Raw genomic sequence first — 13979 nt, forward strand, 5'->3', positions numbered from 1 at the left:
GGGCGGTAGGCTGCTAACCTTGACCGCTCGGCCATCCGGACATATTCAAATCCGTTGTCGTCGACCGAGTGTCACGTTCGGGAGACAAGTCCGTGGGTCACGTCCGGGAAAAGGTGTCGAGTCCGGGTGAAAAGTGTCTAATCCGGTAAAGATTAAATAGAAAAAAAAATTAATTAAATTTAAGGTTTTAGTTTAAATGTTAGTACGACAAGAGGAAAAAAAATTAAAAAAACCTCTTGCCTTCTTATACTACGTTAGTAAATTGAAACTAAAACCTTAAATTTAAATGATACTTCAGAAATAGCAAAGGAAAAAGTCGTTCACATCTCTTGCGAAGCGACGCTTTTTCCTTTGCATCCTTGCCCACACCGAACGAGAGGATCCCACTCGTTGGAAAAGGGAGGAATGATCGAAACATTCCTCCCCTCCCAGTGCGGCAAAGATGATGTCGTCAACATGGAGAATTTTCACTTTTCGGAACAAGTCCGAACAGCGAAATGCCTCCTCTCCGTTCAACGCGGAACAGAGAATGCTGTCGACATCTTCTATTCCTGAAGTCGTTCCGGTGAAGAAAGAACCCCTTCCGCAATTGATGGAAGAGAGTTCCTCTCCCCGCTCAAAGGGGGAAAAGGCCCTCTCTTCATCCATTGCGGAAGGAGAACGCCCTTCACACTTCTTCATCTTCTTCATCTTCTTAGGCCGCAGCCACCGCCAAAACCGCCAGTCCTTCATTCTGTAAAGAAAGAAAATATATATATATATATATTAATGGGATTCGGATATACTTAACGCAGAAAAAGTTCACGACGAATCGGAATTCGGATAGCTCGCGTTAGATCCTAGCGGAAATTGCTAGAACGTTCCAACTGTATTTGCAGTAGAGACGACCGACCCGGAACGAAGAAACTCTCTTACATGTAATTTGTATTTGTACGACGGAAAATTAAAGACACGCCGCACGTAGCCATGCGGAAAAGGCACTCGAGCCCAAGTCGTAACAAGTGTTTCGTTATAGAGCAATTTACCCTAACGTGTATGTCGCATAAACGCAACGACGGCATTTAAAAGAGTTTCGTGCAAAGAAATTGCCAACGAGTCGTCCAAAACACAAGACAAACGTACGAAGAAGCGAAACGTGCCCACAGCCGAACTCGCCATTCGGGACACGAACGTTTAAGTGGCACAAAGCATTGGCAGAGGGTTACGTAAGTGTGGAAGATCGACTGCACTCAGAAAAGACCACCTCGTGGAAAGACACAAAGAGCCTAAGGAAAAGAATTCTTTGTGTCCAGCCTGTATAGATAACTGCCAAGTGTATTGGTATTAGACGTGTTTGCAGACAATTTAATTCTGGCAAAATAAGCCATTGAAAAGCGTTGTAACTAATACATAAATTGCATGGAGAAGTCGGAGGTCAAAGGGCGAAATTTTTGACCTGTCGAAGGAACATCCCATGCTTCAGAATGCCGTCTCCGTCCATCAATGTTACCAGATGGAATTCGTATTTAAAGTTAGTATTAAATAATTTTTAATTGAATTTCTATAAATAATCCTTATTCTTTGACAGTCTTTATAAAATATAAATGAATTAATTACGAAAATAAACCAATGAGCAAATACTTAATTCGTTTTCGGCGCTTCGGTCGCTTTCCAATGTGGCGGCTTGTTTAAAAGTCCTAATTCACAAGCGACGGCAGATTTAAACGCAAATACGCCGGCCGATGCCGTCTCCGTCAGCTGGATTAAACGAAACGAAAATAAAATCGTACAGCTAGCTAAATTCTAATTAAAATCTTACTTTGTGTACTGTCGGCGTCCAAAAGTCTTCTTAAAACCACTTCGGGTAGCAAAAAACACCGAGAAAAGGCAAAAAACACACCGAAAACAGGAGCAAAGAGTGACGCAAAATCGTGTTGCAACAATACGCGTTTCCATAGAAACATAGAAACGGCAACAATTGCCGTTTCTATGGAGATTAGAAAGCGCTTAACGAATTCGAATGCGATTGACGTAATGGATTCTTTTTGAATTTTAAGGCTAAATATCTGCATTTTTTACGTTTCTATCCCCCGAATGACGACGGATTGGGATCGAGAGACTCCCTACCGCCCTCCGCCTTCCGTTTCCATTCTCCACAAGAGGTTAGAAGCAAGATTTTCTATAATCGAACGTCATCTTTACCTCGCCACCCCCAAAACTAGAACAAATCATTCCTCTCGTTCGTCCAGTATTCTCCGATTGACCGACAGCGCAATTTTTGCTAAATTTCGTAATATTTCGTTTATCCGACGCCATTTTAAAAGCGGTTTCCTGACGTCATCAGACGTTGGTTATATGAAATATGCGTGTTATAGTTTAGTTACGTAAACGTTAATTAAAGTGACTTATATATTAATAAGACTTATTTCCAAGAACTAATAATTTATTTATTTAAACAAGGAAGATGCGTGTACAGTACAACTGTAAGGACTGTTGAGCAGATTTGTATTTACCTCTTATGCTTGGGATGTGACGTAATAAATAAGAATGATGCTGATGAGTTTTAGGAAGTTTGGAAGGCAGTTATTGATTTGAAGAGGAAATAAATTAAAGGACGGCAAATTATGGCACTACGAGATACATTTTATATTCAAAAAATACTTTTTTTCTGTACATTTTGAGAATGTACTCATAGTAAATATTCAGTATAAAAAAGAAAGAAAGTTGCTATAACTAAGAGCGATTTTTTTATCGTATGTGTAATTTTTTTTAAACTTTCCGCCTTGTGGGCAGTTAGAGGCCTCTTTTTGCAAGCTCATTATGGATTCGGCGAGGCCCACAATGGAGCGACCGGGTGTGAAAGACGGGACTGACATACGCGGACGAACCACCTTCCGAAAAATACCTGAAAATTATTCGACCCTATTCGATTCCTGCTTTTCAGAGCGGTAGGCTGCCACCTTGACCGCTTGGCCATCCTGCCGTCGATTATTAATATCTAATAATTATTACGTTAAATTTTTGAAAGACTTTTGGAGCTAAAACATAGCGCCAGAAATCGCACACCACCATTTTATTTATCAAAATATTGTTGTAACATTTTTATCGTTCGCAGGCAGGTTGCCATCTCTACAATAATTATCGTATATACGATAATTTCAGAAATACGCCTTACTCTCAAAATAACCGTTAATTAACTATTGAAAACATTTAATTCGCAATCACCATTTTTGTACTATACGTACAACAAGCTAGAATATACTACATAGAATGGTTGAAGCGACGTCATGGGCGTTTTCAAAATTTCAGCGCGCAGCCAGCACCTCTCAGTACCTCTGTTCAAAATCTCAGATAACTTTCAGTTGCTGCCAGCGTGCTTCCAGCATACTGCATGCGTCTTTTTTCGGTGCTCGATACACCAACAAACAAGATGGCAGCCATCTTGAGGCTCTATTTTGCGTTGATAATTTTGAATTTATTTGTTAATGAATAAACCCCGAATAAATTAAAATTCAGTTAGTACATTAATAGAATATTTTAATATACTAGTATATCTGCGTAAGGCATCGCATAATTTGTTTGAGTTATTAAAGTGTAATCTTAGGATTGATTTAATTATTTAAAACTTCTACGGAAATTTAAAAAATCTACATCTCTATTTTTCTTTCCGAAATATTCATTTTTTATTAAGCTGTTCTCATTAAATAAGTTCAGAAATAAATTTAACACGTGGAAGTCCACATCATTAGTAATTTTTATTTTTATTTTTTCCCGAAATTCCCGGCAGTCAGCGTTTGTGTTCTCTATAAAACACCAGCAGTTGCGTCACTTCCGGCAGCATCTCACTGGATTAATGCTGAAATTTTGAATACGCCTTATGTTTGAGGAAAATTGAATACACGTCCGCCATTTTTCTTTTAGTCAAGGGGCATGGTATTTATGTTGTGTAAAGGCAACGTGATAGAATATTCTAACTCGTCGATACACCCGTCGTTGCCACCAAGAGCGCTGTAATCATGGTCACAGCCACTGTATGTAGTATATTCAGGCTTGTTGTGTACGTATCGACTTCTCGTTGATATTTCGTGTCTTTCTCTTCATTACAGGGATACAAAATTTTCGGCAGTTTTTGCTTACTCGTTAGATACTACTGTATATTCTCGATTATTAAGTATGAAAAAGGTGTGCCCATTCATACTTTTCGAGGCTGCTAACTGCTATTTTTAGACCAACTGATAAAATGCTCAAATTGATGTACAAAGAAAATTCGTACAAATAAACGTTCTGTTGAAATGCCATTATAATTCTACATGTACAAAATATAACTATATGTTAATATATTTTATTACAGTGTAGTTTCTATCTAGTGAACTGTCTAGAACTAAGATTTTATTGACTTAGGACAGCGTTTCTTAAACTAGGAGCTGCGGCCAAACATGAGTCGGGTGGATTAAAAATTTTAGACGGTCGCAAAAATTTCGAAAAACTAAGGCATATACATATAAAGTAAGTACGGTATTTACAGAAAGAAATGCGTTACATATTTATTAATGATTATTATTTGATAATGTTCGATATGTTGAATTTGTATGAAATTGTATGTAAATTTTAAATTATGCCATTTAGAGATTTGTTTTGAATCATATATTATAAGGAGGAGTCGTGAAAACTTCAGTGTAAATGGCGTTTAAAAATTTTTTTCTTGTAAGTAGGGATCTTAGATAAAAAGTTTAAAGAGATTCTGACGTAGGAAAACGTAGTTAATACGTCTATGGCTAGAGGGTGTAAGTGTGACGGATCAAGATGTCTGTACAATAATTTCTAGGGACAGATACGATAATTTTCTCTCGTAAGGCTGTCAACTCTGTCCGCAAGTGTCAACGCAGTGTTAGCGTCGATTAATTGAGGAGGAGCATTAGCAAAGCCTCTTCTATGTCACTTATAGAACTGTGTTCGTTCTCAATACTGTGTTTGATCGATTAATTCTGATAAAAATTTTTCATTTTCCATTAATTGCGATACGGAATCCAAAAACCATGATTTCGTTTTCGAGATATAAGGTCTTAGCATGAGCACACGCGATGTTCCAAGGTCACTAGCACGTCTTCTGTATGGCATATAGAATTATACAGAATTGACGTCGTTGTCAAAATCTGATGGTCGATTTTGATAAAATTTTACCACGTTCACTAATTGCAATGAGAAATTCAAAAATGTAATAAAAAATAGGGCTCATGACTTCTTTTCAAGATACAATAGGGTCAAAGTTACAATATTCATACTTCCTGACGCGAATTTCGAAGATAAAATATAAAAAAAGCATTAAGCACGCCTAACGGGAAATGGGCGCAAATACGAACAATACAAGAACAAAGAAATTGGCGTCAATTGCTTTGTTCTTGGATTGCGTCTTTCGTGGCGACAAATGCAAGGATCGCCAGTTTCTTTCTGGCTCCGCCTCAATTCTATCGCAATACGAGAAAATGGCGCGATATCCTAGTTAGACTAATATTAATTGTGAAAGAAAAGAATAAATGACGGAAGGGAAAGACAGTGGTCGTCAATATTTTAAAATGAGATATTACATTTTAAATCTCATCTTGAAATTTTCAATGTGGAAACCAAGCCTAAAGGCTTGATTGCGCTCTGTCAATGGTTACGGAGTAAAGATTTGCACGTTATTTATCCTAATGTTGATATAGTTCTGAGAATCATTTTTGTGCACACCTGTTCAAATAGTACACGCCTGGGCCCTTAGTCTCGAGTTTTTCGTGTTGTACTCGAATTGACGTCATTGAACTCACTCGTGTTACTATGACTCACATAATCGGTAGTCTCGGATTAAACCCGTCAAGCGAATTCGAAAGGCGAGCGGAAGTAGGTCATATTCACTTGTTTACGTGTGTCGTTAAGCATGATGGGATTATTTACAATGCGTCTGGGTTTGCGACTATAATGATTCGACCAATCAATTTAACTGTAACAAGTTGTAAACAAACGAACGTGAATTGAGCGGCTCACTTGCCAAATCGATTAACTCTACAAAACAAAAAGAATAAAAATTGATAATATAAATTATTTTTAAAAATTCTCTTTAAATTTTAAATTTAAATAAACATTGCAGAATGTATTTTTATATATCGTTATATTAAAGCATAGTTTTAATATAACGATATATAAAATTAATTACGCGAAAAATTTTAAAATAATGACGATTATTCTTTTTAAAGCCTTTCTATTTCCAGTAAAACAAAAATATTAACGTGTTCCAACCAACGTTTTCGTATCTCTATCGAGAACTGCTTCAGGTTCATTAATGTTTTAAAATTGGAATGCGCAGAGTTTAAAAATTAACTGCCAATCAATACAGGCGTTCGAATTATTTGATGTAAATTAATTTGGCTATTTATGCTCCTCCCCATTATAGGCTTTCACCGATTGCATCGGTGATATCAGCCCTATAATGGGGAGGAGCATAAAAGTATTTTAATTTAATCCTTTCTTCAGTATTTTTCCTTGATCTATTTCTTAATTTAACATTTCTGATTAATAAATAATCTTAACATAATGTGTATGCTCTTAATAATTTATAATAATAATAATAATAATAATAATAATTATATTATATAATTGGTCGAAAAATTTGTTGAAATCTTAAACAACGTCTTTCGGCTCTTTCTAACGCTTCGATTGTGATTAGAATAGCATATCTGTCAGCCATTTTCACTTTCGTGTAGCGATCTCACATGCTCGCATCAACGTGAGTAGCAACTCACATGGTGAGATGGGAAAGCACGTGAGTTATAATTCGAGACTACTAATTTGACGTCAGAGTGTGAGATGGTACCACGTGACACCTTCAACACGTTGGGAGTTGTAACACGAAAAACTGGAGACTAAGTGTCCTGTTCTTTTTCATGTTTAAAAATAATAAAAGGCTACCTACGTTGTAATATGACAGAAAATCGTTTCAACGCATTAGTCATATTATGCATTGAAGCCAAAACTGTGGAAAAATTAGATATTCAGTTAATCATTGACGAATTTGCTCAACGAAAGAATCGAGGAAAGGCAATCAATGACTAAAATTTATATTTATTTGTTCGAAGTTTAAATTATTATTTTTATGTAAAAAAATTTTTTAAATGTAAATAGAATTTTATTGCAGATTATCAGTATGTTTGTTTATATTATATGTTGTATACTATAATATTCATTAAATGAAATTAGGTGATGATTACTATTAAAAATTATCCATCTATATCGTATTTCCTCCTATTCTGTATTATTCTATTTAAATAAATATGAGATACGTCAAATTGGTTGAAAATAATAAAACATTCAATGAATACATACAGAAGTTAGTAATTTACATTTAACCCTTCGGACGATTTACTGTGAGTATAGTTATAAGATTAATGGACAACTTTAAAAAGTGATGTCTTGAGCAGAAAACACGGCGATAATTCGGTAATCCGTCGTTCGATTTTAATGAAACTTGTTTTATTTAGTTACTATTCTCATTTGGAGTATAGGATTCTTAAAAAATGTATCGGTATTTTCTATATAAAAATGCCGGTTTTTCTGTATTTAATTACAACCAACCAAACAATCTCAGACTTTTAGTATATAGATAGATTGTATGATTTATATTTCAATTATTTCTTCACATGACTTAGGAATCCTCTATCTTTAATTAGGCAATATTTCACATAAACATCATCACTTATAATTTTATTGTTTGATATATATTTTTATGATACTTTTATCTGGCACTTCGTTTATTTATTTTATGCACAAAAGTTTTTCTTTGTGTTAGACAAACGTAATTATAATGTAACCATAATTACGTTAGACTTTATCCCCGATGTTTACATAATACATTTTTGTGGAGAGCATTATTTAGTTTGACTTATTTGAAATATTTATCCTACATTTTCTAATATTAAGTGATAACAATCTGTGTTGGTCTTAAATACAGTATTTCGTAACGATTATCATTATTAAAAACAAAAATTTTCCTTAATTCATAGGTATATGAATGCTCTAAGTATTTTTTAAATTATAAATTTAATTATTTGATTTTCATTGGAGATAATTATTGCTTTTTAATAATCATTACTTCGGGCAAAATTCAAACTAAAATAATTATGTAAATTTATTCGTTTTAATTGCAAAAATTGTAGATAATTTTCATATACTTATAGTTATGCAGAATTCAATTGCAAGCATTCCACTAACTAATTTTTCAAACGCTTAAAATGTCAAATGAAATTTACTTTATACAAAAGAGTAAAAAGAAATGAACTGTATATATATATATATATACAGTAGAGAGTCGTTTATCCGAACCCCGGTTATCCGAACGCTTTCCAGTCGGACTGTGTCGTACTGAATCGAACTTTTTTGATACTACATTTACTTCTAAAGTATAATTTTTATGTTTTTATATTTTTCAATATATTTATTTTGTTTGTACAAAATAAATATTGTTGGTACAAAATAAAGAAATAATTTTTAATGATACAATAGCCTCGATTATTATTATTAAAATTTTCGTTAGGCTTAAAATCGACGAAAATTCAACACGAAGCGACACGCAACGGAGAAAAATTTCAATATCGGACAGGTTAATATATTTTTTCGCACATAATCGGTTATCTGAAAAATCAGTTATCCGAACAACCCCAGTCCCCGATTGATTCGGATAAACGACTCTCTACTGTATATATATACATGTTTATATTTTCAAAATAAAATTAATTAATTTTTCCTGACTAGATAGACTAGAATAATTTTTAATCAGCTAATTTCTCCGGAAATCCTTGTCAGAGATTTCCGGATTTCCGCGATAGGACAATGATTTATATTTCAGTAATTGTCATTATAAAAAATCAAACATTTAGATGTTTGTTTTTTCACATTCAAACTCAATACAAATCTTGAATAAGTTATGTAACATACAGAATTGGAATAAGTAAAAATTTAAACAACAAATATTGACAGTTTTGAAATATTCCGAATTGTATGATATGATCTGCATATTGTGATACGGTTAATAACATATTTTACTTTATTTTCAATTTATTTTAGATATTCTTGAATATTTCAATTCACGATCGGCGACTTATAAGAAATGCCTGTATATAATAATATACAAAAAAAAAAAAATTCCTGTAATGTATTATTTAATAAATTACTTAATGAAATAATAACATACATGATAGCATTATCATTTAAGAGAGGTAAAGTTTATATTCCCTTGTCTGCGCAGAGATAACTTAGATATAGAAAGCAGATATGATAATACGATATTATATAAACATATAGCAGTTTCTTTGATAAAACCAAAAACTAAAGACTTTTCTGAGAAATTTAATTTCAATATTCGAGTCGACTTTATTTTGTTACGTTTTATTTAAATTTTCTTATAAACATTGGGAAATCCCACAGAATAGACGTCATCGACTAATCGACCAATAAGGATTTCTCAAGTATGACGCAGTTTACTAAACCTGATGTTGACGGTGCTATCATTGAACGGTCCACATTGCACCATGTTTAGACGGATTCCAATATCTATACGTTGTAAAGTGGATTTAAAGTGTGAATTGTGCTGTAGGAACTTTATATTTAGGTGTTTTCCATCTTGACTTCATATTTTATTATCTATCGATACAATATTTTTATATAATTAACTTAAAATATGCCAAAAGGAAAGAAAAAGTCAAAGACGAGTAAGTAGGCCTAGGCCTCGTTTTAGGCTTAGCATATTTATAGAAAATAGCGATCGCTATTAAATTATTATTTAATATCATTTATATATCTTACATTATGCACGATTTTAACGTTAAATAATCATTTTTTTAATCTGTTAATTCTTAGAACTGCGGTCTTTGCTAACCTTGAGCTTTGTAGCTGTCCTTGGAATGAATGCCAATCGTGTAGCTGTATTTTCCGCTTTCTTAACGTTATTTTTAGTATTTTCTTATAATATTCTGTATATAATTATTATTAATGTTGAAATTGGGTCGTGTTCTTATATTAATAGAAGGACAAAGATATGTTTGATTATTATTCAATTAATATTGTTTGTATGAGATCATCTTTTGTTCTTTCTCTTTGCCACGTGGGGTTATGAATTGCTTCACATATTGATTATTTTTAGTTTAAAAATGTCGGATTTATTATTGATAAATTCGGTTTAAAATGTTTTAAACTTTATTAATTCCATGTGTTAATATATATATATTATAGAAATTTATTTCTTTTCCTTATAAAATTATTTGGTTTTAAGTTTTTAGATTTAAAATATGAGTATTTATTTTGATTTAGTTTAAATGATAAAATAGTAATTTTATATAGACGTAATAAAATTTGTGTCATGATCTTAATTGGAATAGTTGATAAAATAAGTTTTATTTTTATACTAAAGAATGTTTGAGATATTTGAGAATTAGGGCAGAAACATGCTATTACATAGATTGTTTTGATAATGATTTGGTTATTCCAACAGGTTTGTTTAGTGCTGGTATTTGAATTTATAGAAAATTTAATAAATATATGCAATTTTCGAATATATAGTAATAATTTTATTACTATATATACTATATATATATTACTAATAATAAAAATATTCTATAAAATTCTGTTCATTTAAAAATGAGAGATCTTTTCTTAAATATTATATTAAAAGCATGGTATTTATTTAAAAGCATTTTGATAATTTGAAGATTTTTTTTTTTCAGTTGTTAGTTGAGATTTACAATTTTGTGCACTATAAAATAAATTTTAAAATTTATAATTTTGTATATAAACTTATATTTTATATATAAAATTCAAATATTCTGATAAAGAATAATAAACAATTAATGTAGTATATACTTTACTAAAATTTCTAAACTATTTTTTCAATAACTTATCTCTATTAAAATACTAGATAAATTATAATGAGATAAAAAATTCCACATTGACTACAGGTGTTTATAGATTCAAAAAAAAAAAAAAAACTAGTAAGAAAGAATTTTTGTTCAGATTTCTTAAGTTTATTTTTAAGGTAAGTATGTTGACTACCTAATTTTGAGTTATCCGGTTTTAATTTAATTATGTTCTTGATTCTAAATAGTGATTATATTCAATTTGAAATAGCAATTGTACACAGAAAAGTTTATAATTTATTTTTATTTCATTCCAATTCTAATTTTTTTTAATTTTGATGTTTTTAAAAAAAATTATTTTCCATATGCTAAAAAACAGTTATTAATTTCAGAAATGAAAATATTTTATAATTTTAGTTCTTTTGACTTTATTGATAGTATATATAAAAGTTTTGATCATTTACGAATCTAATTTGTCTGTTAGCTTAATTTTTAAAATTTGTATTTCAGATCGTTTTGTTTTTTTTTTTTATTAAATATGAAACATGATTAAATATAATTTTTGCATTACAGTATTAAAATTTTTATGATTCTGCATTTTAATTTCCATTGTAAATGATAGAAAAATTTAAAATTTCAGTTAAATTTTAAAACATTACGTAACTATTTATTTTATGTTGTGGTTACCTGTAATAGATAACCAACTTTTATTGTGGGACCAAGCTTCTGTCATCAAGCCGATGAACAATAGACATACAATCAAACATCTAGAAAAGCTAGAAATATATAAAGCCCAAGAAAAAACGGGATGTATCAATCATAGAGACGCGGATTCTTTATCAACCGCATGGAAATCGTTTTATAAAGATAAACAATAACAACATACAAGAGATGCGGCCACGTATTTTTGTTTACATAATTTTATTCATTTATTCTGTATATTAGGCATCATGCGTGATACATTTATAGTTGTGCATGCGCATTTATTATTTTCGTATTTAATTCTATTTTATCGTTCTTTTTTTAATTTGAGTTGTAACTGAAGATGACCGTTGAAAACGATCGAAAATGTTTTTATTTTTGTTAAAACATTTGTGCTGGACAATTAAAGGTGATAATTTTCATGTAATAGATAAGCTAAGTCACATTTAGTATAATCAGTTATGTATTATTATTTGAAATTTAAAATTACTAAATTTGTTTTCCAAATCATTAAACAGTTATTATTTAGATGGAGAAAAATCGTTAAAATGTTGTTAGTACATATTCATTTATATATACAGTTGAACCTGTCTATCTGAAATTTCATGGGAATGAAAAAAAAAATTTGAGATATAGAGATTCCTACACGATAAACGATATTAGGTGTGATTGGATATATGATACCACTAAACATTGGTAGTTGATCATGGATTATGGGTTTGCACCTTGCAAATAGGTTGGCCAAGTGGAGTTTTCTGGGTTTTCTTAGTATTTGTAACATCTAAATAGGGGCCAATTTCCTATTTAAAGTCCTTCTGGGGGCATCCCTCCTTAGCATATCTCCTATATGTCATGTTGCTGTAAACAATTTTTTTTAAAACTTGTAACCAGAGAAAATCAGCATTAATTGCAACTATGGACTGTATTATAAGAGGTGTTTCTCAACTACAGTTTATTCTATCAAAATGTAATTGCTGAGCTTTGAATTTGTAATTGACACTTCAGTCCATAATTTGAGATAGAGATTTGGGAGAAAATGATTTGAGATAAACATGGAAAATATATTGAAAGGCTGAAAATGCAGGGGGGAAATACATTTTGAGATAATGTTTGCGATAGACAGGTTTAACTATATTAGCAGCAGTTAATAAAAATATTATTTATAGTCAAATGTCTTTGTGTAAGACTATTTAAAAAGTAAATAAATAAATAGGTAAAATAAAAATCTTGTATGATTTCTAGCATTTCCATCAAATATTTTAAGAATTAACTTTGGAAAAGTCCACTAAAAGTTGTGTATCAAAAGAGACTTGGGTATATAGGCCTGAGTTAAAATACACTAAAAACTTGTTTATTGGATCAGACTTTTGGTTATAATTATCATCTTCAGGTAAATAGGCATTTTTAAACTGTCTTGTCATGCTCTCTGCTTCAACATGTAGTTGATAATGTTTGTTACTAGTCACAATTATCAGTCTTATCCATTGCTTTAAATAGTAAATGTTTATTCTTTTAATCATTATTTGCTTTCAATACAGTAGTTTAAATTGTGGCAAATTTTCATATTTAGTTATACTTTAGCTATTATAAAAAAAAATTCAAGCAAAATAATGCTGAATGATTTATTATTAATAACTATAATAAATCTGCATAAAAAATTTCTCCACATGGAAAATTTGCAAAGTAATAAACTGCATTTAAAAGCTTTTTCTGATTTGTCTTTATTATATTAGCTAAATAGAAGTGTTGTCATTATTTTATAAAGATTTTTCTTTTGTCTCCATATTTATTTTTATAGATATATTTTGGCATTAATATTTTTTATTTTATAATAAAACTTAAAATCTTATATATAAAATTCTCGTGTCACAATGTTAGTTACCTTACTCCTCCGAAACGGCTTTACCGATTTTTACCAAATTTTATATGCATATTCAGTAGGTCTGAGAATCGGCTACTATCTATTTTTCATACCCCTACACCATTTCCCCCCTTTCAAAAATATATTTATATATGGATTAAGGCTTTTTATGTCCAACAGATGGCGCTAACTTCCGACGACCTAAGTTTGCTTTTCTGTGAGGCATTATGCTTTTCTGTGAGAATGGACTGAAGCAGATCATTTTCTATCTATCTATATAAATAAAATATAACGTTCGTTTGTTCCTACCGATTCCTTTGAAATTTTGACACAACGTTGCATTCGAATACGCACGTGTTTTTATATAATATACATGTCGAAATTCCCCCCAGTGGGGGGAGATGGACGGGATTAAGGCTTACCGTGAAGAACTCGGCTTCTATTATACTATTTTACATGCGGTTTTTTGCGTTTTTAATTGCGTTTTAATAGGTTACGTCAACAGAATATACACTAAAAAGGGATTTTTCGATATTCCCCAGCGGGAAAAGTGACGGGAT

At 31.3% G+C, this 13979-nt stretch overlaps 1 protein-coding gene across 1 annotated transcript in view; it reads left to right on the forward strand.

The window, feature by feature from the left end:
* The first annotated feature begins 9400 nt into the window (after positions 1 to 9400).
* The window catches only part of Ifrd1 (Interferon-related developmental regulator 1), a 70037-nt gene continuing 65458 nt past the window's right edge, over positions 9401 to 13979 (forward strand). Inside the window, exon 1 of the mRNA XM_067271066.1 lies at positions 9401 to 9716. Coding sequence (XP_067127167.1) covers positions 9686 to 9716 — 31 coding nt within the window. The 5' untranslated portion in view covers positions 9401 to 9685. The remainder of the gene's footprint in view (positions 9717 to 13979) is intronic.

The sequence above is a fragment of the Centruroides vittatus genome, unplaced genomic scaffold, assembly GCF_030686945.1.
Source record: "Centruroides vittatus isolate TY-2023 unplaced genomic scaffold, ASM3068694v2 contig_391, whole genome shotgun sequence".
In the NCBI taxonomy this organism is placed as follows: Eukaryota; Metazoa; Arthropoda; class Arachnida; order Scorpiones; family Buthidae; genus Centruroides; species Centruroides vittatus.